This window comes from Panonychus citri, unplaced genomic scaffold (assembly GCF_014898815.1).
Source record: "Panonychus citri isolate SS breed McGregor unplaced genomic scaffold, ASM1489881v1 Contig00033, whole genome shotgun sequence".
Taxonomy (NCBI): domain Eukaryota; kingdom Metazoa; phylum Arthropoda; class Arachnida; order Trombidiformes; family Tetranychidae; genus Panonychus; species Panonychus citri.
This window is the reverse complement of record NW_026515438.1, coordinates 108,286-129,815: the sequence shown is the minus strand read 5'-3', so window position 1 is coordinate 129,815 and position 21,530 is coordinate 108,286. Positions and strand designations below refer to the sequence as shown.

Here is a 21,530-nt window from a genome sequence, read left to right as displayed (position 1 = left end):
ACTAGAAAGAGACAATTAATTTAATCGGTTAAGTAAGATGAACAGAAAATTTCATCAGAAAGAAACAAAATATTGAAATCACGTGACATTGAACAAGCACATGGAAGGAACAGGAAACGAGGTAACCGGTTCCATCTAACGGTCCACCGATCAACTAATCGACTTGATCGTTTTTCAGATTTAATTACATCAACCTGTTAATCGGTGAATTTTTGATTAAATCAATGGGGATGAGTAATTAACAATTTGGGGAGAAAATAAAAATTAGTGTATAAAGTGTACAATCAATAGATGATATGAGAATAATTGTTTCTTGTTGTATAACTTTTTCAATTTCAATGATGAGATATAAATTGTTGAAATTGATGAGAAATTGATTATGGCAAAAGTTTATGATTGTTGTAAATAAGTGATTATTTTAGATGAGAAAATTTGGCAATTTAGAGCAATTTTTGGGCTTTGGCTTCGGCAAGATTCCAAGTCCATGAAATGATAATCAGCTCAGAGTTAATACTATTAGATGATATTCAGGCCATTTAACATAATGAATGATTGATGTGTGATTTGGGTAAATAAACATAATTTAACTCTCCCATTTGATTATGTAATTTGTACCGAGGGAGAAAACAATAAATGTAAATGTATAAACTTGTTTTTCCAAACAAGACAAAGGTCAATATGGTGAAAAGTTTAACCGGTCAAAAGGGGTTAAAAGATAAACTGGACAGTAGTTGAAAATGGTAACACTTCAATAAATCAAACTGTAGATTGTTAAATATGTGACCATTTACGCGATAATCACAATTGATTAGCTTTTTGGATACAATGTTGATCATTTCGCCTTATATTGTTTTCCATATATTCAATGACCAATTGTGGACATTTCTTTTCGGCAACAGAACCAGGAATCATTCCTTGTTGAGTCTCATTTTTCCTATAATAAAAACAGTAAACAAAAGAGAGAAAGAGAAAAACAAAAACAAAAAGAAAAGCAAAAGCAAAAAAAATAGAAAATGAATCAATGTAATAAAAAGGATTGAAAGCAAGACAAATAAAAGATTATTGATTAAAAATGGATTATTGGTTATATAATTGTTAACTTACCATTTAACAAAATAGATAATCTCATTTCCAATTTTAGTTACACCGGTAATGGCTTCGGCCTTTAGGCCTTTATCAAATCCAGTTGGTTCTCCAGGAGCAAATAGAGGCCTAACTTTAGGTTCATGTCTGGATCTCTCTTCAGCAGCCAACTGTCTCCTTTGTTTTTCTTCAAATCTGTCAATTAATTCGGGACAATCGACATCTTCCTTTTTAGCCCAAGAATTAGCCGAAGATGACCAACCGGACCACTTCAAAAGATATTCTATTTTACCTGTTTTAGTAACTCTTTTATCAATAATCTTTTCAACCTCGTAATACTCTTCCACTTCCACTGATCCAGAAGCTCCTTCTTGACTGGCTCCTTCCATTTATCTTCTTTGGTTATTTCTCTTTTTTTTCTCTCTTCTTCTTCTCACAAAATAAAGACACTCAATTATCCACCGGCTAATCCAATACACGATTATTAACCGAACAATCAACTAATTAACAATAACACCGTTGAAAGTAACTTGCAAGAGAACAGAATCAAAATGAAGACTTTAGCTTCTGCTTTTTGATGTTTCCTATTGGAGAGTAACAAGTAGACTAAACTTGAGATCTTTTCGGTTTAAGAATAAAGAGAAAAACAAAAATTTTTTCGAATTTTTTTCAATTCGATTTTGGAAAAATTCTTATTCATTTGGACTTGGAATAATTTGGAAAATTTAATTTCTAGTCAGTTAATTAATTTAACTCGGATGGAAATTTATCTGATATCAATTAGATTGAATGTCTAAAACGTGATCGACTGATTGTTGATCATTAAAGGATTAGATTGTGTTTAGAATCAAGTGATTTCTGTTAATTGAAATGCTTACAATTAGCTAATGAAATTGATTTTTTTTCTTTACAAACAATTATTGTCACAATTAAGGACTTAGAGTATTGATTGTTGATTGTTAATCCGATGATTATATGATTTATTTCTCATTCTAATTGTTATGATTAGTATTTTCCATTGACGATCAAGTTAATTATAAGACAAGAAGGTTAGTTGACTGTTTAGTTAATTATTTGAGAGTTGATTGACTTGGGAAACTTTTAATTGTAATTAGAAAAATTGTTAATTGTAACAAACAGAAAATCTTTTTTACCCTTACCATTCATTCATTGACTAGCAATCAATTAATCAGTTAATCAATAATGAGCTTATTAATTGTTGATGATCAAATTGTGTTGATAATTAAGTTAATTCCTCAATATTTATTTAATTGCTACAAGAAATTTTATCATTATGATCATTTAATGATGATATTATTAATTGTAGTGAGAAAGTGAGAGGGAGAAGATGATAATTAATTGATTGTAATTGTAATTACTTAAGAAACTTGATTCATTTAGTTATTATAATTCTTGTGGTTAAATTGATTGTCATCAATTAAAATTGTGTTGATATTTTTCAGTTTGATTCAAGTAAATTATTTAAATTGTGATTTTGATTTTGATTTCATTTATTATATCCTAATTAATGATTAATATTAATCATGAATTCACATAATATTTTTCACAACAATTTATTATTAATATTAAACAATCAAATAATCAATAAAATTAAATCAACAATAAACATCAAGTTGTTTGATTACAAAAGTTGAACTGTTATTGATATAATTAAATGCTCAATTCAATTCAATCACCTAATTGTAACAATCAACTAATCAAGACCAACAAATCAATGACCAAAGATAATCATTATCACCAAAATCAACACAATCAACATCCCAATAAACAATATCAACATAATCATAATCATAATCATAATCGTAATCGTAATTGTAATCAGAGTCTTAATCCTAATCCTAATCCGTATCATTATCATCACAATAATAAATCAGGTGAAAGTAAAAAATCATCAACAATTAGTTTAAATATTCACGATACAAATGACATTCGTTATTCACAATCAAATACACAATTACAATTAAAACGATTGTCTTTAAGTGCTTCGTTAATTGAGATCTACTTTGGGAAACATTATCGTTCACCCGATGTCCTTGTTGTCTCTGGATTTATATTGATCTTAATTGGATTAGGAGCCATTTTGATTAGTGTTTATGTTTATTTCAATGAAGATCAAGTAAGTATCATCATCGTGATTATGATCATCATTAGATATCAATAATTAACTAATTGTTTCTCAATTTCTTCTCTTCTTCTTTTCTTCTTCTTTCAATAGTTTCAAGAAATGACTTTTCTCGGTGGATCGGCAATGATGGCGATCGGATTCATTTGTTGTTCTTGTCGAATCATTTTCTTTGGTCCTCATTTGCTTAATTGTTGTCCAACAATCAAATCCTCCACAACAATTAACACTTATCACAATCAAAGAAGACCAACTAATCCTCCTTTTTTCACCGCTGCATCAACCGCGATGTCCACAGTCACTTGTATTGGTGTTAAATTCAATTCCAATCAATCAACTGAAAGGCCAATCGAATCTTCATCGAAATCAATTGATTCAAATTCAATTCATGGGAATACCAGTAGTTTAGAATCAATTGAAACAATTAAAGATGAAATTTGTGACCAACAATCAACTAATCAAATTGATCACAATCATAAACATAAACATAATCATGACATTGATCATGATCACAATTATAATCAAAACAATCAAAACAATCAAAAGATAAAAACAATTAACCCAATCATGTTACAATATATTTCCAATTTAGGAAATAAATCATCATGATTAATCAATTTCCATAAAAGTAAATTAATAATCAAAATTAAAGAAAAACAATTAGAATATTTTCTTTGATCAATTAAAAAGAATCGAAAGAAAATATCAACAACAGTTTCTAAACTTTTCTCTTCGTCATTTCATCCAATCATCTCAACTTTAATTTTCGTTTATTTTTAGAAAATTAACTGTTAATTAACTCGCAATAATTAACTTCTAATGATGAGAATCAATTGTGGAGCTTTTTTAAAGAAGGCGGTTCAGGAAATGACGACAGAGAAAAAAGAAAGAGAAACAAAAATAAAAGAAAGAAAAAAAATTCTCTTTCTGTTTGTTTCGTTTTGTTTTTCTTGTTAATTGTCAATGAAAGGAAACAAAAAGAGTTTAATTTATTAGTTTCATGATTAACATTCAATTCATTTCGTTCAATTGATTCTCTTTAATATTCTAATTCAATTCATTTTCATCTTCACTTTATTTTCTTCACAAATTCATCAGAATGGTGAGTATGTTTACCTTTTACCTTTTCTCTTCTTTTTCTCTTCTTTTTCATTCTCTCTCTTTACCTTTACTTTTGTTTCTCTATCACCGACCAAATCAATTACTTTGTTTACTACATTTTATTGTATCAGGATGTTTATGTTATTAATCTGTGATAATTATTCTCTTTTTATGTCTTTTCTCTTCCTTTCCTTTCCTTTTTTCACCCACTCTGATTTTCCATCGACATTTAGGTTAACTACAAAGAGGATCAAGTCGCTGGTAAGTTGTTTCTCTTCATGTTGACAATTCCATCAAATCAAATCAATTCATTTACATTCCATTTAATCATTTCTTTCTTCTTTCTTCTTTCTTCTTTCTTTTCTTTCTCTCTCCTCGTTCTACAATAAAAGAATATCAAGAAGCCTTCTCTCTCTTTGATAATCGAGGCGATGGAAAAATCAATGTTTCCCAATTAGGTGATGTTCTCAGAGCATTGGGTCAAAATCCAACTGAAGCCGAAGTAAAGAAATGTTGTAATCAACTAAGACCTGGTAAATTTACAATCAATCGTCTTTTTATTGACATCATTTAGATATTCTTGTAATGATAAATATTATTTTCTTTTCTCTTGCATCAGATGATAGAATTGGTTTTGATGTTTTCCTTCCGATCCTTCAAACTGTCTCCAAGAATCGATGTACCGACACAGCCGAAGATTTCATTGAAGGCTTACGACACTTCGATAAGGATGGAAGTGGTGTCATTAGTTCAGCTGAATTGCGACACTTACTTACTACTTTGGGTGAAAAACTTCTAGATGATGAAGTTGAACAACTTTTAGCTGGTCAAGAGGATTCACAGGGTAACATTCATTACGAAGAGTTTGTTAAAACCGTAATGAGTGGATAATCAAAGGATCACATGAACAATCAATGATCTAAAATCATTCCAAACGCTTATTGCTTTCCTCTAATCATAATTCATCCTAAAATATAATCTCTCCTAATCCAATCAAATAAACAGCACTCGCTTCCTCCCTTACCTATCCGGTTGTTTTCTCCAACTTGTTGCCGTTCTCAAAGTATTATAAAAATTACTTTCGCCGCAAATGCACAACTAATCAATAATAATTATTTTGATTCGACCTAATATTCTATAATTATTTCATATTTAAGTTCATTTCCACCGTGAAAATGAGAAAAACTCGAGGGTGTAACACGTCCGTTTATCGAGATTTCGTAAATTGTTCATTCAATCGAAGTACCTTGAAAAGATTTCGGGTTGTAAATCTTTGTTGACAAACCATCAAATAGCAATTTACTTTTCCATAAGTCAGGATGTAAACAAACAAACAAAAATTTCATTTGATAAAACTAATCTTTATTCTGTAACCATCGTTAAATATTTTAAGTGCCTCTGTAGGAAAAAGAGAAAAAGAAAATTAGTCCAGGTGATTAACAGTAAAGTACTAAACAGATTTTAACAATTAAGAAGATAAAGTAAATTTTTTACAACCACGAAGTCAAGTCGCAAAAAGGTAAGATCAGAAAAGCGCTAATAAATTAGATCTGAAAAGTTGAAAGTCACACATTTATGAAGAATTACCATTAACGACGATAATAAACTCATTTTTACGAAATTGGATTAAATAAAAATTTGAAAATATTGAGTAACATGAAATCTAATCAATGAAATCGTTGTTGAATTTGATGTATAAACAAGTGAAAATGTAACTACTAAAAAACGTAATACTTAAAATTATAAAACGTAACATTGAAAAACTCGAACTGAATTATCGAAAAAACTGAACAGTAGATAGCATGTCGATTGCCGATAATAATTCAATAACGGGAACCAATCATGACAAATCCTAATCAAGATTATGTGGCAGAAATACTTACACAATGATGTTGTTGATTGGAATGTGGATCAATTTCACAAAGAATCCAATGAAGCCCATGATGGCGAATCCAATAGCAGTAGCAATAGCAATTTTTTGGAACTCTGAGTAATTAACAAAGACCAAGATTATGGAAAAAGATAAAGGGACAGAAAGAGACAAAAAGAGAAAAAGAAATGTCAGAAATCATTTTTCTATTTAAAACATTTTCTAATGTTTACTACAAACCTTTTCTATCTGGTTTTGTGCATCTTTTCACTAAACGATAAGAATCCTTGGCAAATAATCGCATAGGATCCACCAGACTCTCTACACGAAAATCCATTTCCACCAAAAGAACAAATCCAATAATTTAATCACAAAATTAAAAGACAAAAGTAACAATCAATTCACCGAAATTCTCTTATTATTACAACGTCACCTTTTCTAAATAAAATCTCAAATTGATTCATTTCCTTTTTCTTCTGTTTCTCGCCATCTGTTGAATTTTCTCCTAACCCCAAATAAGAAAACATTAAATCGAAGAATTGGCGCCAAATATAAAATTCTCTTTTTTTTCTTTTTTTCTTTTTTTCGCTTTTCGTCGTCGTCTTCTCTCACTATCTTAGTTGTTTTTATTCTTTCTTCACCTTGTTCATCTTCTTTTTCTTCTTCTTCTTCTTCTTCTTCAACTTCTCTTTCTCTTTCTCTCTTTCTTTCTCATCATCATCTTCTCTCATTCTCCTGTATTCATCATCCTCCTTCTTTCACCCCACTTACCAAAACTCCTCCTCTTCTCAGTCAAATTATCCTATAAATGGAAACAATTTGTTTAAATGATTAAATTACTCGAATAAGAATTAGAATCATGATGAAAACATGGAAACCAATTCATCTAATTGATCATCACTCCATCATCAACCTTATTCAAACTCTATTTTCTTCTCTATATTTTCTCCACATTTTACTTTAAATCGTAGATGGAAAATGAAAAATGAAAAGAAATGAAATGAATTTGAAACAATTAACAAATCAGTTCGATTGTAAATCTTTTGTATTTTTATGTTTTACATGAATTCATCTTAATACTTTGAGACAATTAAATGAATTGTTGATGAATTTATGATGATAATGAGGCCACTTAAGTCCAAATGTCCAAGACAATTCGTGAATCCTTTTGTATCTCGAGCTCCGTTACATTGATGATTGTGATAAATTAATGAAAGTTCTGTAACCTGATCAATAGTAAAGAGATAGAGAAAAAGTTCAGCGTTCATTGTTGAACCATTTTTCTTCTTCCTTTTTCAATTGATTCCTTTCTTTGGCTCTTCTATTTTGGAACCAAATTTTCACTTGTCTTTTCGTTAATTCTAAATTCGGCCAATTCCGCTTTTCGATTCATTGTGATGTACTTCGATGTATGAAACTCTTTTTCCAGTTCTAACCTTTGAAAGTCAGAATAAACGACTCGATATTTATCTCGAGTTCTAGTTTTCCCTGAACATGATTGACCTGAGGTCGATGTTGCTGATTTCCACGATGTGGTAACTGATGTGGTCGAAGGAGATAAAGATGATGATGAAGATGATGATAAGGTGGTTGAAGGTGTTGACTTAATCACTTCATCAATTGAAGTCTCCCTTTTGATTAACGTTGTTGGTGTAAAGTGATAAGATGAAGAAGCTGTTGGTTCATAACGATGATGATCATGATAAAGATGATGATTAAAACCATCAAAATTTACAAATGAATGATTTTTTTGATGTGATTGTTGATGGGACAAAGAATATGAATATTGTTGTTGTCTAAAGTTACCACCGAGTGAATCAACTGATGAACAATTGTTATAATCAAAATAAGGATGATGAGGATAAGGTTGTTGGTAATGATTATATTCATAATCAACGATTGAATAATTGAAATTCTCCATCATGTATTAAGCAATTATTGAAAGAACAACAAAAGAATAAGAAGAAAACAAGATGAATGAACAAGTGAAATTTTCATACAAACTTCTAAAAACGAATTCAGAACTCGACTGAACTATTTCATCGACTGAAAAAGTTTCGATATTTTCCTCTGTCAAACCTCCTCTTCTCTCTCTCTCTCTCTCTCTCTCTCTCTCTTGGTTTCTTTAACTTACCTTTCCTTTAACTCCACCCTATTGAGAAAGAAAGAGAGACGGAAAAGTGGCCTACGGTCATTCCTTTTCGCAAAGAGGTGCAAAAAAGTCTTACGACTTTTCGACATCTCTTCATCATCGTCTCGGTCTTACAGGTAGTCTTCTTTTTCACAAAGAGGTGCTAAAAAGTCATTTCTCCTCTTCGGCTTCTCTTTTTTTTCTTAATTTCTTCCTCTCTTCACTTATTTCAACTCTTCTCATTGATGATATTTTAGTAAATGGAAACAATTATTATCACAATTAAAGATTTAGAGTTTTGATTGTTGATCCGATGATTTATTTCTCATTTCTATTGACGATAAAGTTAACTCGTGAAAAGAAAGTTAGTTGACCGTTTAGTTAATTGTTCGAAAGTTGATTGACTTGGAAATCTTTTAATTCTTTATTGATTTTAATTGTAATTAGTTGAGAAACTTGATTCATTTGGTAATTAAATTCTTTTGTTTTTAATTGTTGACAATAAATTAAACTTGTGTAACTACTTTTGAGTTTGATTCAAGTAAATGATCATTAAAATTATGATTTTGATTTCATTTATTTCATTCTGATAATCTAATAATCAACACTAAACATTAAATTGATTGATTACAAAAGTTTAACTGTTACAGTAGTTGAAATATATAAAGTCCAGGACAACCTTCATAAATCCAATTACAAAAAATCAAGGTCATTTTTTTTTTGTTAAGAACCAAGGTCATGTGAAATTGGAGTAATTATTCAAGGTTAATAATTTTGGGTATTTCCTAAATCACAACGGAAATAATTATAATTTTAGGATTTTCCAACTCATAAATTTAACATTGAGTTCTTCGTATATAAAGCTTTCTTTTTTTCAAGCCAATCATTCACAACAATGTTTAAGTTTAAGTGTACTGAGTGTAAACGAAATTTTAAAATTGAAACTAATTTCAATAAACATGTTGAAAAGTGTCAATCTGTAGTTTCTTTTGGACTCACCAATTATCAATCATTCATTCTACAAAAAAGTGCATTCAAACAGTTTTTATTATTCTTCATTCTTCAAAATATTGATTCAAAGGATCCAGAGTGTTTATTCACAGAGAAATCAAAGGATTTTGAAAGTTTATTAAAATACGTTCATGAAAATATTGGAATATTCAAGTTTCAAATATGTCTTCAGATTGAATTTGTTAAACCAGATGGAAGTGAAATCATCACATATCTTTGTTCAGCAATGAAAACAGTAATGAGGATTGAACAAATTGAAGATTTTCTACTAGAATGTAAACAGGAAATGAATGGACGAATCGATACATTTACTCATCTTGGAAGTGGTTGGATTATCGATAAAATTCTTGTAGTTGAAGTACGTATATCTAAATACATACCTTACACAGGTGGATGTTTTACACGGACTTTACCAAATTGGATTCAAAATAAAGGTGCTATAATATCTCCAAAATGTGAAAAAGATTGTTTCATGTGGTGTGTACTTATTGGTCTTCATCAACCTCAGATTCATCCAGAGCGATTGAGTCATTATAAGAAGTTCATGGACAACTACAACTTTAACAGTGTACGTGGATTAGTGAAAATAGATGAAATATCGAAATTTGAGAGAGCCAATCATATATCAATTCACGTTTATTCTCTTGACATTGACCAACATGACATAATACCATTGAAGTTGAGTGATTATCAGTTTGATATAAACTTGAAACTGTTTTATCATCGAGAGCATTATTTTTATATTAAAAACTTCGATCGTCTTCTGAATACTCGAAATTTTTCAACATATAATTGTTATAAGTGCCTTCAAAGGTTTTACTCCGAAGATAAATTGAACAAACATTTGTCATCATGTTGTTCTCAACAACGTATTGAGTTGCCTGATGAATTTCAACGGATTAGATTTACAAAATACGAAGCTTTACAAAAACAACCTTTCATTATATATGCTGATTTTGAAACCTTAGCTAAACCAATGGAGTTTGACAACAATAAAAATACATTTGAGTATCAAAACCATGTAGCAACAAGTTATGGTTTTGTTGTTGTGAATTGGAAACAAGATATCATTTTTTCTTCGTTCTATCGTGGTCAAAAAGCCATTGATAAGTTCTTCGAAGAAATTTTAACCATTCCACCATTACTTTATACGATTTATCGAGAAAATATACTTCCACTTCAAACATCTACTAACCAAGACGAGTTCATTAAAAATTCTGAAAAATGTTGGATATGTGAGAACAAATTTACTGAGGAAAGTATTCGTGTCCGTGATCACGATCATCTCACCGGTGAATTACGTGGAGCTGCTCACCAATTTTGTAATTTAGGTTTGAAGTGGAACTATAAAATACCAATTGTTTTCCATAATTTGAAGAATTTTGACGCTCATCTCTTAATACAAGGAGTAAATAATACTAATACTTTTAAAATTCAAGTTATTCCACATACAATGGAAAAATATTCAGCGATTTTCATGAACAATTTCGTTTTTATTGACTCATATGCTTTCTTAGCATCAAGTCTTGATACTCTTTCATCTAATTTGGATGATGAAATTAAGAAGAAATATCTAATTACACAATTCCCTTCAAACAAAATTAATAATCTAATGAAAAAAGGTGCATTGCCATATGAATATATTGATGATTGGTCAAAGTTTGAAGAAACATCCTTACCAAATATTGATAAGTTTTATTCGACTTTAACTGGAAAATCCATTGACCATGAATTATACAACAGATTACTATCAATATGGGATGAGTATGATTGTCGAAATCTTGGTGATTTTCAAGATATTTATCTTAAAGTTGATGTCTTACTTCTTGCTGCTGTATTTGAAACATTTCGTCAAAGTTGTAAAGAAGAATTTAGTCTTGATCCATCACATTTCTGTTCAATTCCTGGTCTATCATGGGAAGCAGCTTTAAGAAAAACTAATGTAAAGTTACATCTATTAACGGATATTGACATGGTGACCCTCGTTGAAAAAGGTATACGTGGAGGTGTGTCTTGTGTTATGTCTCACCATGTTAAAGCAAATAACAAAAACTCACCAAATCATAACCCTGATGAACCGAACTCATATATCACATATCTGGATGTAAATAATCTTTACGGATGGGCATTATCACAAAAATTACCTACACATAACTTCAAATGGGTTGATGTAGAAAGATTTGATGAAATATTAAATAGAATAATGAGTAACGATGAAGAAAAAGGTTACATATTGGAAGTAGACCTAATTTACCCCGAACATCTACATGATGAACACGATGATTATCCATTAGCCCCTGACAAGGTAAAAATAGATGAAAGCCAATTGAGCCCATATCAACATAAACAACTGGAAAATTTAATAAATAAAGGTGGAAAAAGAATACCTGGTGAAAAATTGATTCCAAATTTAATGGACAAGCGAAAGTATGTTATCCACTACAAAACTCTACGTTATTATTTATCAAAGGGTATGGAACTTAAAACGATCCATCGCATAATCGAATTCAATGAATCTGCCTGGTTAGCATCATACATCATGATGTGTACGAACAAACGACAACAAGCTAAGAATACATTTGAAAAAGACTTATACAAATTGATGGTCAATTCGTTGTATGGAAAAAGTATTGAAGATAAAAGGAAACATCAAAAAGTGAAAATTGTGTTGAATCGAAAAATGGTACAAAAATATACAAGAAATCCGTTATTCGATAATTTCATGATCCTCGATCAAGATAAAGCCATCCTAAAAGTAAGAAACAATACAGTGGTCTTAGATAAACCTATTTTTCTAGGATTTGCAGTATTGGAATATGCGAAACTCAAGATGTATCAGTTACATTACGACACATTTAAGTCATTCTATGGAAAAAATATAAAACTCGTATATACAGATACGGATTCATTCATATATCACATATTTACTGATGACTTTTACAAAGATCTGGAGTCCTTCAAAGATATAATGGATTTTTGTGACTACCCTAAAGATCATCCTCTCCAATCAAACTGTCATAAAAAGATGCTTGGTTATCTTAAAGATGAAATGAATGGGAAATCGATTCATGAAGTTATAGCAATCAAACCTAAAATGTATGTGATTGTGAGTGATGAAGGAGAAAAGAAAACCGCTAAAGGTGTACAAAAAGCTGTATTAAAAAAAGAAATAACTAAAGAGAATTATATAGATTGTCTATATAATCTAACTACTTATAAACACACAATGCACAGATTGCAAAGTAAACAACATGAAATCTATGCAGTTGAAACAAAGAAAACAACACTATCACCTCTGGACGACAAGCGATGGTCAATCAATGCTATTGATACTTATGCTTTTGGCAATCATAATATAATGGAGATTGATTAATTTTATTTTTTACATTTTTTTGTTTATTTTTTACATTTTTTCGTTTATTTTTTACATCTATTTTTTTTATTTTTTGTTAAATTTTTTTACTTTTTATGTATTTTTTTTATTAAACATTGATTTAAATAAATTTTTTTAAAATTTTATCATTATTACATTCAGTAAAATTAGAAAAAAATCTTTCATAATCTGGTGCAAACTTCAGAAAAATAATACAGTAATAACCACATAAAGATGAAAGATCTCCTTGTAATTTTCTGATACTGTATTTCCAACCAAATTTAGAATTTCTTTCCATAAAATTTATTATACTTTGTGGTGGGTAACGACCATATGAATCAAAATAGTAAGCTGGTCCATTAATGGGAAAATATATAGCTACCCAATGACTTCCAGGTTTCCAACTTTCATCTAAATTCACTATAAATGATCTTGGTTTAACTATCAATGTCACCGGTAAACGATCAATAGGACCAACTCCTCCAAAGTATAAATTTTTTTTCATTAATTTATGAATATCCCACGTAGTTAAAGCCATTACCAATCGATCGATACGTTACGATATTTATCAATTTCAACAAGGTTATCAAACTGAGCGAAAACAATCATGTGGATTGGATAAGTTGTAGCTGATTTAAATTTAACCTCAATCTTTATATTACCTCGTTTTAAAAGACTCAATGTACCAGTTTCACCACCGATAGTAACGTCTGGTGATAAGTCAAATGCGAATAGACAATATTTTTCTTTATAATCTTTGAATGAGACAGCACACATTGGTACTCCTTCATGTTGATTAAGATAACGATAAAGACCAACATATTCTTTCATATACAAATTATTTTCAAAATCGGGGTTATAGCTATTCGTTGGAATTAAATTTCCATTGACAGCACATGAAATTGACTTGATATCTTGATTTCCAAAGTGAAATGGACCTTGAACACTTTTACCATTGACAAAATCATCACCCACAAAACCAATTATCATTCTACGAGGAAGAATACCATTGAAAATACTTTCAAAACTAATTGAAGTATTAGATTTTGGAATAATGAAGCTTTTCATATCATTTCTAGTGATGAAGTATTTAGATGATCCTTTTTCAAGTGCTTCTTGAATACCAAGGTTTACATTTGAAAATAATTTAACACGACGAACAGTAATTGAAAGATCTTGAATAGTTAGTTTATAGTTAACGATTGGATCAGTCCCAGTTGGAGGGGTCTTGAGCAAACCAAAATCAATATTTGCTCTATTTAACTTTACTAACATGGGAACACCATTAAGTAGTAAATTATCCTGAGAACACATTGGAATATGTAATCTAAAATACAGATCAAAAGGTTTCTTGATTCGATCCTTTCTATTTTCAGTTAAATCCCAACCTGAACTTACATCAATCTTTGATGGAACACCAAAAAGCAAATCTTCAATATATGCTTGATAAGGGTAAAGGTTGTTTGATTGTCCAATGTTTACAGAACCAAGGTAGAAATCAATTTGTTCAAAAAGTGCTGCAGCAAACCCATCACAAATATTCACTTTTGTTATATCTACATCTGTATCAGTTGTTGTTTTCAAACTAAGTTTAACATAAATCATTGTTTCAGATAGATCTGTAAAGTCATCACTAGCTGGAATCGATATATCTATATTTTTTGCGTTATCTAATGTAGCTGAAGGTCTATATTCAACTTCATAATAAGATTCAATAGCTGTTTGTGTGGGTGGAACATGAAACAATTCCAATTCACTTTTTGTAGCTGGTACTGATAAATGGTGAAGATAGTCCATTATGAAAAAATATCTTTCCTTGTTCTGGTTTTCTTTCTCGTCCCTTTATATAGACCTTTTCCTGTCTGATCAATTTTTTCAGAAATTTTATTCAGAGCTTCTTTAGCCGCAATTTTAGCACCTTCTTTTGCTCTTTCTTTGAACGACTCTTTAGCATTTCTTTTAGCTAGAATGTCTGACCCCACAGCTACACCTGTACTAAGTAAGTGTTTACCCAGAAATTTCAAAACTGGAATACCAAATCTAGCAAACAGTGATCCAATTCCATATCCTCTTTGATATGGAAGACCTCTAAAGACATTGATATCAGATATGCCACCACCAACCTGTGATGTATAATAATTTTTGAAATTACAATCACCTGGACAATATTTCTTACGATTCATTTTTTTTTATGAAAATTAGTTAAATGTCGCTTTATATAATCGTCTTCTAAAATGAAGAGTCACAAATGTTCGTCCATTACTGAATTTGATTGGTAAACCAGTTTCGTCTGTTAAAAGTATTGAAATGTTTGTGATGTCACCAAATCTAACAGGAAAATAATACGGCATAGAAAAAGTATGTGTAGAAATCATTCCATCTTGTCCTCCTCTTAAAGGAATGGCTCTTAAACAGTTCGACATTGAATCACCTACATGATGTTCGCGAACAATATCAGAATACACAAACAGTAGGTTTGTGTTTGTTGGGTTTTGTCTTTCATACGTAGCTCTAACAGTTTCTTGAAATTTGAGTATGTCTTTTCCATAAGTAAGGTGATCAAAACCTAAACATCTTAGAAAAGATGGATCATCAAAGATAGGTAAAAATTTAATTCTATTCAACCCAAACAATCCACTTTTTTCAATCAAGCCTGTAAAGATTCTGGTTTGTCTTAACTGTCCATCGATGATAATTGGTCTATAGATTGGTTTAGTCTCTTTTGGTATTTCTTTCATATGATCTGTAGGATCAGCCAAAAAAGAAGCTGGAAAAGATTCAAATACAGAATTTAATCTTGTAATTATATCACTCGTTTCTTCATTCAATTTATATTTAAATGGAAACTTTTTAGTTTTAACTAAGCCTCCATAATCTCTTATCAAGGATATATTTACCGTTTTTTCTTGGTCGTTTTCCATAGTTGTTGGATGAAATATCTCGATCAATGCAACTTCCCACTCACCATCGAGTTTTATCGGAGTGTGAAGATCATTAGTAAATGAAGATAATGTGTTTGAACTATAAGTATTCAAACTTGCGTTTGAAACTAAATCAACTTGAATTTCGTTTAGAGGTTCCATCTTTAATATTTAATTTTTGCTTTATATCTTTATATTATTTTTTCTGGGTCTACCTCTTTTACGTTTCATGATTGGTCTACCTCGTTGTTTATAAGCTTTTTGTAACTCATCGGGGTAAAAAATCGATGTTAGTTCTTCACCATTCAAGTCTTCAAGCTTATAAATATAAGTTTGTGGAGTACGTTTCCTTTTTATTATTTTAAAAATTTCGTTCGTCCAATTTTTTGTTGACCCTTTTTCAAATAAGTTTTTCTTTTTAGCTATTCGAACATACTTAGCATCAACTAAGTTATCTTTCAAATTGTCATCATACTTTTCTTTTTGATTGATATTAATTATGGCTTCATTATCAGGTGAGACATTAATAGGAGCTTCTTTAATTGAACTGTGGTAATTTTTATTATATCCAGAAATAATGTCCTGTAGTGAATCTATATATCTTGTTGTTTTATAGTAATGCATGAATCTATATATTCTTCCTCTCAGAGTACGATTAAAACGTTCGACAATTGCACATTTTACAGCATCATCAGTAGTTGTGAAAAAAATTATATCATTATGCTTCATCAGTTGCTTAAATGTTGAATTAACAAACTCTTTTCCTTGATCAGTTTGTAATTTTTCAGGTTTTCTATCTAGTAAAATTTTCTCCATAGCTGCGCTTATACTCTTAGCTGATTTATCTTTCACAGGTAACGCCCAAGCATATCTACTGAATATATCAATGACAACAAGAAGATACTTAACATTATCGTTTGTTTTTGCGAACCATGAAACATCCATCAAATCAGCTTGCCATTGTTCATCAATTTTATGAGTTAAAGTTTTCAATCTTGGAAAGTTTCTTATGGTTTTCTTAAAAAGTGAATAAGTTTCTTGGTTATTTAACCATTTTTTCACTTGTTCATTAGTTGTGCTCGGTTTGCTTTTTTTAATTTCTCTTAAAAGCTGTTGAACGCTACCAAAACTTCCAGCTTTTGCAGGGTCTGTGTAAATGGTATTCAAAACTTTTTTATCGAATTCCATCCTTTTCCTGATTGTATTGCCTTTCTTCGACTATTATATAGAATTTCAGATGCCTCACCTAAATCCAACGTTCGATTGATATCTGCAATTTCATCTAAAATAGCTATACCTTTAGGATTAGTTATCACATCTTCTTCACCGATTCTATGTAATTCACGAGCGACTGTTTTATAACCTGATGGACCTGGTTTATCAACAGGTGTTGATGATGTTAAATAGTCTAAAACTCTATTAACATTGGAGCCTGGTATTGGTTTTTTATTTGAATTGATGACTCTCCCCCTTGGTGTAATTTTATTTATTAGTTTCTCGATAATTGGATGAGGCTTAGATGGTAGTGGAGTAATTGGTAAAGGTTTATCCCAAGAATATTCAGCTGACTCAAATTCATCATAAATATCTTGGGAAGATGATTGATTCATTTGCGTGCTTGGTTGTATATTTGTCTGACCACTATCTAAATGTCGATTGATTTGATTTTCAATCATTTGAGGTGGAAGTGGTCGATCCAAAATATAAGATATTTTATCTCTAGTCGCTGACTGAAGTTTCAAATACTCATCTTCTGGAATGAGAACCATCTTTGTGTAAGCATTCATATTTTGTTAGCGATTAGTGAACCTAATAAACTTATTGCAGGAATTAAAAGGGCAGGTAAACCACCTCCAACTTGATTTATGTATTGTCTTCGTTCTGTTAAGGGAACTTTTTGTGTGGCTAATTTTCTTAATGTAGTTTTATATTTAGCTAATTTTTTCTTTTCAGTCGATGAAATTGGTATATTCCCGTTTAAAATATTTTTAATAATTTCACTTATTGAATAAATAATACAACTTTGACAATTTAATATTACTTTTCTTTGTTCAGCTCTGTTTTTAATCTCTACAAGCTTGATTAGCTCAGGTAAACATCTTATAACACCCTCGATAGTCATACTTGTACATAATTTTTACTATATAATTTTATGATGTCAGTCTTTATATTAGTGAACCTTCACCAATTTCCATATTCTTAAATCCAAGTTTATCAATATTATCCATAATAAAATTTCCATTGTTGAACCACCATCTGTATACAGGTTGAGGAGTAAGTTCATGATTGAATTCATGGAAAAGATGAATCAACTTTTCCATAAATTCACCAGCACTGATAAAGTTAATTGATTCATGGTCTAAATTGATATTTTGACCATCTATATCAATTAAAAGTCTCTTTTCACTATCAATGACAACAGCAGCAGATTTTCCACTGGGTGAAGAAAATGGAGACATATGATTTGGACTCTTTTGATATTGAATACAATAGTCCCTAAGAGCTAAAAAGTCTATTGGGTTGAGGTTTAAGCTCCCACTGGGTCTAGAACTATTTTTTGTTGTTAAACGTAATTCAACTTTCAAAAACCAACGATCGATATTAGTAGAGGTTGAAGCATCAACAGAGATAGAAAACTCATCATTCATCATTGTTGTGAATTTTTCAACAAAGACGTTAATAGTTTCCAAATCTTTTCGCTCATCAACTTTATCAGACCAAACAGTAATATTTTCTTGATGAATACCAGAAAAAGGACGATTACACTTTCTTAAAGCTTTTGGGAATTTATCATCAAAGTCTTTACTTTTGATTATGGATTGTAAATCAACTGACCAATTGTAAGTGAGATTTTTATGTGAAAATGACAATGAACCATTTTTTCGATATTCGTGATCGATATTATCATCAATTTTTTCTTGATGATCATCAAGAATAAACGCTCTCACTTTATTAAATACTTTGAATGGTATCTTCTTTGAATTATTTTTTGGTATATCAATCATAATTTTTCCAATCATTTTTGAGCTGATTACCACTGAAAAACTCCATTTTTCTCCTGCAGTAATTCTTCCAATCAATTGAATTTTATATTCAATATCATTAAGAGTTTGTGAATAGTTTGATAAATGAACATTCATTTTATTTTTTATTGTTTTCTACAGAGTAAACGGCTTTATATAACATAAACTGATATTGGAGATGACCAAATATTGGAGAGTAATCTCAATTTTTCAGGAGTATCAGGTTTTAAATCGATGAAAAGGTAAGAATATGGTCTCTCAGTAGCAGTTTCAAAGATTTGATTAAATGATTTTATCTTGTTTGGATACATTTGTCTTGCTATGTTGGAAGAAATAGTTTTATCTCTGGGGTTCTTGAATAGAACAATATAATGAGAATTTAAAGTAATGTTACGAATCTCACTTCCTTTTACGAAAAAGTTTTGTACAAGAAATATTACAGAAATATTTCTATGATGAGAACCTTTTGTAAATAGTTCACTAATTACTTGACTTTTACCAACTTCATGCATGAGATCATCTAAAATTATCCAAATTGGTTCGTTTTCAGGGTTAACTTTTTGTAAGAAATTTTCTGGAATTCCCTTAATGAAGGTTACTCCAATCAAGCTTGCAAATGTTGGTTGGAATTCCCCATATAAGTAGTAAATGTGTTTCGGTGAAGGATGTGAAGCGAAAAGCGCCTCCTTAATCATTTTCCGAACCCATTGGGTCTTTCCAGAACCTGTTGGACCACTAATTGTCATGGTAAATGGGTGTTTCAAGTAAACTGAATACATTTCTACTCCCTCTTTCTCCTCAAATCTTTATATAAAAGGAGTAAAATCATGAAGTTTCATTCATTCGTTCACAATGAACAGTTCATCTTGGAAAAACTTTACTATTGTTGACGCGCCCATGTCCTTGGGTCTTTCCTTCAGTGACAAAGTTAAACGAATTGATATTCGTTTCAAAAAAGAAGGAAAGTTTACCAAATATGGTGTTTCATTAACACCATCTGAAATGGAATTCTGTGCTTCTTTTGCCCGAAACTTCCAGGAATCCCCTTCGAAAGCTTCTTTCTACTCACTTGTGCTTGAAAAATCTGGTGAAAATGGATTTCGAATTAAGAAAAAAGATAAAGAAGTGTTAACAAATCTTCTGTTTTGGAATCAAATTACTCCTTATATTCCAGCGGTAAAATATTTGTGCTTGAAAGATGGGATCAGTGTTGAAACAATTTTGGATCTTTATTTGTGTTGTCAATATCTTTCAAAAGAAGAAGTGCTGGCTAAAAAGTGGTATTCCAATGCTAATATTATAAAAGATAACATTGATGGTTCTTTCCTCGTTAAACTTGGTTTTGTTCAATTGAATCAGTATGAAACTCGTACAATCGATACTGAAGAAATGAATCAATTTGCTGAACACCTCCCTGAAACCTTCGCTTCAATCGTTAAAATGATATTTCGGGAGCAAGAATCTCTATATAAAGGAAAACAAGAATAATTTTTCATTCATTCACTTCTCCGCTATGGATATATTCTGTGCTTATTTCGATGTTCAAGGATTCTATATCAATGGTCTTTTTCACCCAGTTGAAATTTGTATGCTGAGTAATAATGAACTATTTCACTCAAAAGTTAAAAAAGAATGTAAATGTTATCCGTCAAAAGAAGAAAAGAGAAGTATCGATTTTTTAACCAAAAATTATCATGGACTATCGTTTTCACCGGAAGGACTCCATTTCAAGAGATTGAAATCAGTTTGTTCTAAGATCTATTATCGTGCTTTATCAGACCCTTCGATTTACATTGCTTGTAAATCTAAAGAAGCTGAGGAATTATTGGATTATTTCGGTTTACCAAACATGAATCTGAATGATTTCAATATCAATCATTCTGGCATCGATACTGGTAGAAGACCATGCAGATTCCATGATCAAACAAAAAAATTCAAATGCTCTTATAACGTTGTAAAAGATTTGAAAAAATTTATGTCGAAACCGAATTTTCAAAAAAAATAATTTTTGTATTCGAAAAATGTTGTTAATCTAACTTTGAAGAGTTGAAATAAAGATAAATTTTTGAGAAAGAAAAAACTTTTCTATCATCTTTTGTTTGGGATAAATTCAATGATAAATTCCTGTTACCATGGTAACGAGAGGTTTTTCTCATATTACTATGAAACGGTTCACATTGTATCTTTTATTTTGTATGTCACTTGTAGATCATGTGAATGTGAGTTTGTAGACATGTCATTTGTCTATCTAGTGCTTTGCATTCAAAAGTTATGAGACTTTGAAAAAACAGGATTTTTCAAATGGGTTTTTCTACTAGAAGGGATGATTTTTCGAAAAAAATTTCAATGGGCCTAATAATCTTTACCTACGGTAAAGAGAATTAAGGGATTAAAAGAGGAAATTTTTCCATGTTAGAAAATACCATATTCAAAATTCAATTATTGCGCAATACTTAAGTATATACTAATACATTGTTTAATAGAAATTAGCATGTTAATCCATTAGCAAGTATAAAGATAATGCTTTGTCATTGACTTTATTAATGTAAAACAAGAAAACGAAGGTTGCTAATTGATTTGCATATTTATTACAGGAAAGAGTTAAGGTTATATCTTTTCGTTCTTGAGTTCGATAATTAGACATTTCCATGATTTAACCTTTATTCTTCGAACGTGTGAGGGACATATCGATTAAGAAGATTAAATGATTAACTAAAGGAATGTAAATATAATCTTTACATATTGATCAAGAAATTAATTATCACCTTCGCTTATTACAACGAACATTTTAATTACTATCTGTCCATGATCTAAAATCTCATGAATTACTTTAAGACTAAAATAATTAGAAGAAATAATATAATATAAGAGATA

General features: G+C 30.3%; 5 protein-coding genes, 1 long non-coding RNA gene and 1 pseudogene across 6 annotated transcripts; 3 read left to right on the top strand and 4 right to left on the bottom strand.

The window, feature by feature from the left end:
* Nucleotides 1-2: 2 nt before the first annotated feature.
* LOC128397602 (chromobox protein homolog 1-like) lies at nt 3-1,703 on the bottom strand. The gene is made up of 2 exons (XM_053358341.1): nt 1,105-1,703; nt 3-934 (listed from the first exon to the last, which is right to left on the bottom strand). The coding sequence occupies exons 1-2, from the start codon at nt 1,470-1,472 to the stop codon at nt 799-801; spliced, it is 504 nt and encodes a 167-aa protein (XP_053214316.1). The 5' UTR covers nt 1,473-1,703; the 3' UTR covers nt 3-798.
* Nucleotides 1,704-2,491: 788 nt separating this feature from the next.
* On the top strand, nt 2,492-3,943 carry LOC128397599 (GATA zinc finger domain-containing protein 4-like). Its single transcript, XM_053358338.1, has 2 exons — nt 2,492-3,220; nt 3,320-3,943. Exons 1-2 carry the CDS (start codon nt 2,759-2,761, stop codon nt 3,833-3,835), a joined length of 978 nt encoding a protein of 325 aa, XP_053214313.1. The 5' UTR covers nt 2,492-2,758; the 3' UTR covers nt 3,836-3,943.
* A 232-nt stretch (nt 3,944-4,175) lies between these two features.
* On the top strand, nt 4,176-5,453 carry LOC128397604 (myosin-2 essential light chain-like). The gene is made up of 4 exons (XM_053358342.1): nt 4,176-4,328; nt 4,561-4,588; nt 4,720-4,860; nt 4,947-5,453. The coding sequence occupies exons 1-4, from the start codon at nt 4,326-4,328 to the stop codon at nt 5,216-5,218; spliced, it is 444 nt and encodes a 147-aa protein (XP_053214317.1). The 5' UTR covers nt 4,176-4,325; the 3' UTR covers nt 5,219-5,453.
* A 214-nt stretch (nt 5,454-5,667) lies between these two features.
* On the bottom strand, nt 5,668-6,478 carry LOC128397605 (uncharacterized). Its single transcript, XR_008326975.1, has 3 exons — nt 6,438-6,478; nt 6,211-6,313; nt 5,668-5,725 (listed from the first exon to the last, which is right to left on the bottom strand). It is a non-coding gene; the product is annotated as an uncharacterized LOC128397605 (long non-coding RNA).
* A 746-nt stretch (nt 6,479-7,224) lies between these two features.
* Nucleotides 7,225-8,971, bottom strand: LOC128397601 (homeobox protein CDX-1-like; annotated as a pseudogene).
* A 252-nt stretch (nt 8,972-9,223) lies between these two features.
* Nucleotides 9,224-12,712, top strand: LOC128397422 (uncharacterized). The gene has a single exon (XM_053358151.1). It carries the CDS (start codon nt 9,224-9,226, stop codon nt 12,710-12,712), a length of 3,489 nt encoding a protein of 1,162 aa, XP_053214126.1.
* A 537-nt stretch (nt 12,713-13,249) lies between these two features.
* LOC128397421 (uncharacterized) lies at nt 13,250-15,656 on the bottom strand. Its single transcript, XM_053358150.1, has one exon. It carries the CDS (start codon nt 14,507-14,509, stop codon nt 13,250-13,252), a length of 1,260 nt encoding a protein of 419 aa, XP_053214125.1. The 5' UTR covers nt 14,510-15,656.
* Nucleotides 15,657-21,530: the final 5,874 nt, after the last annotated feature.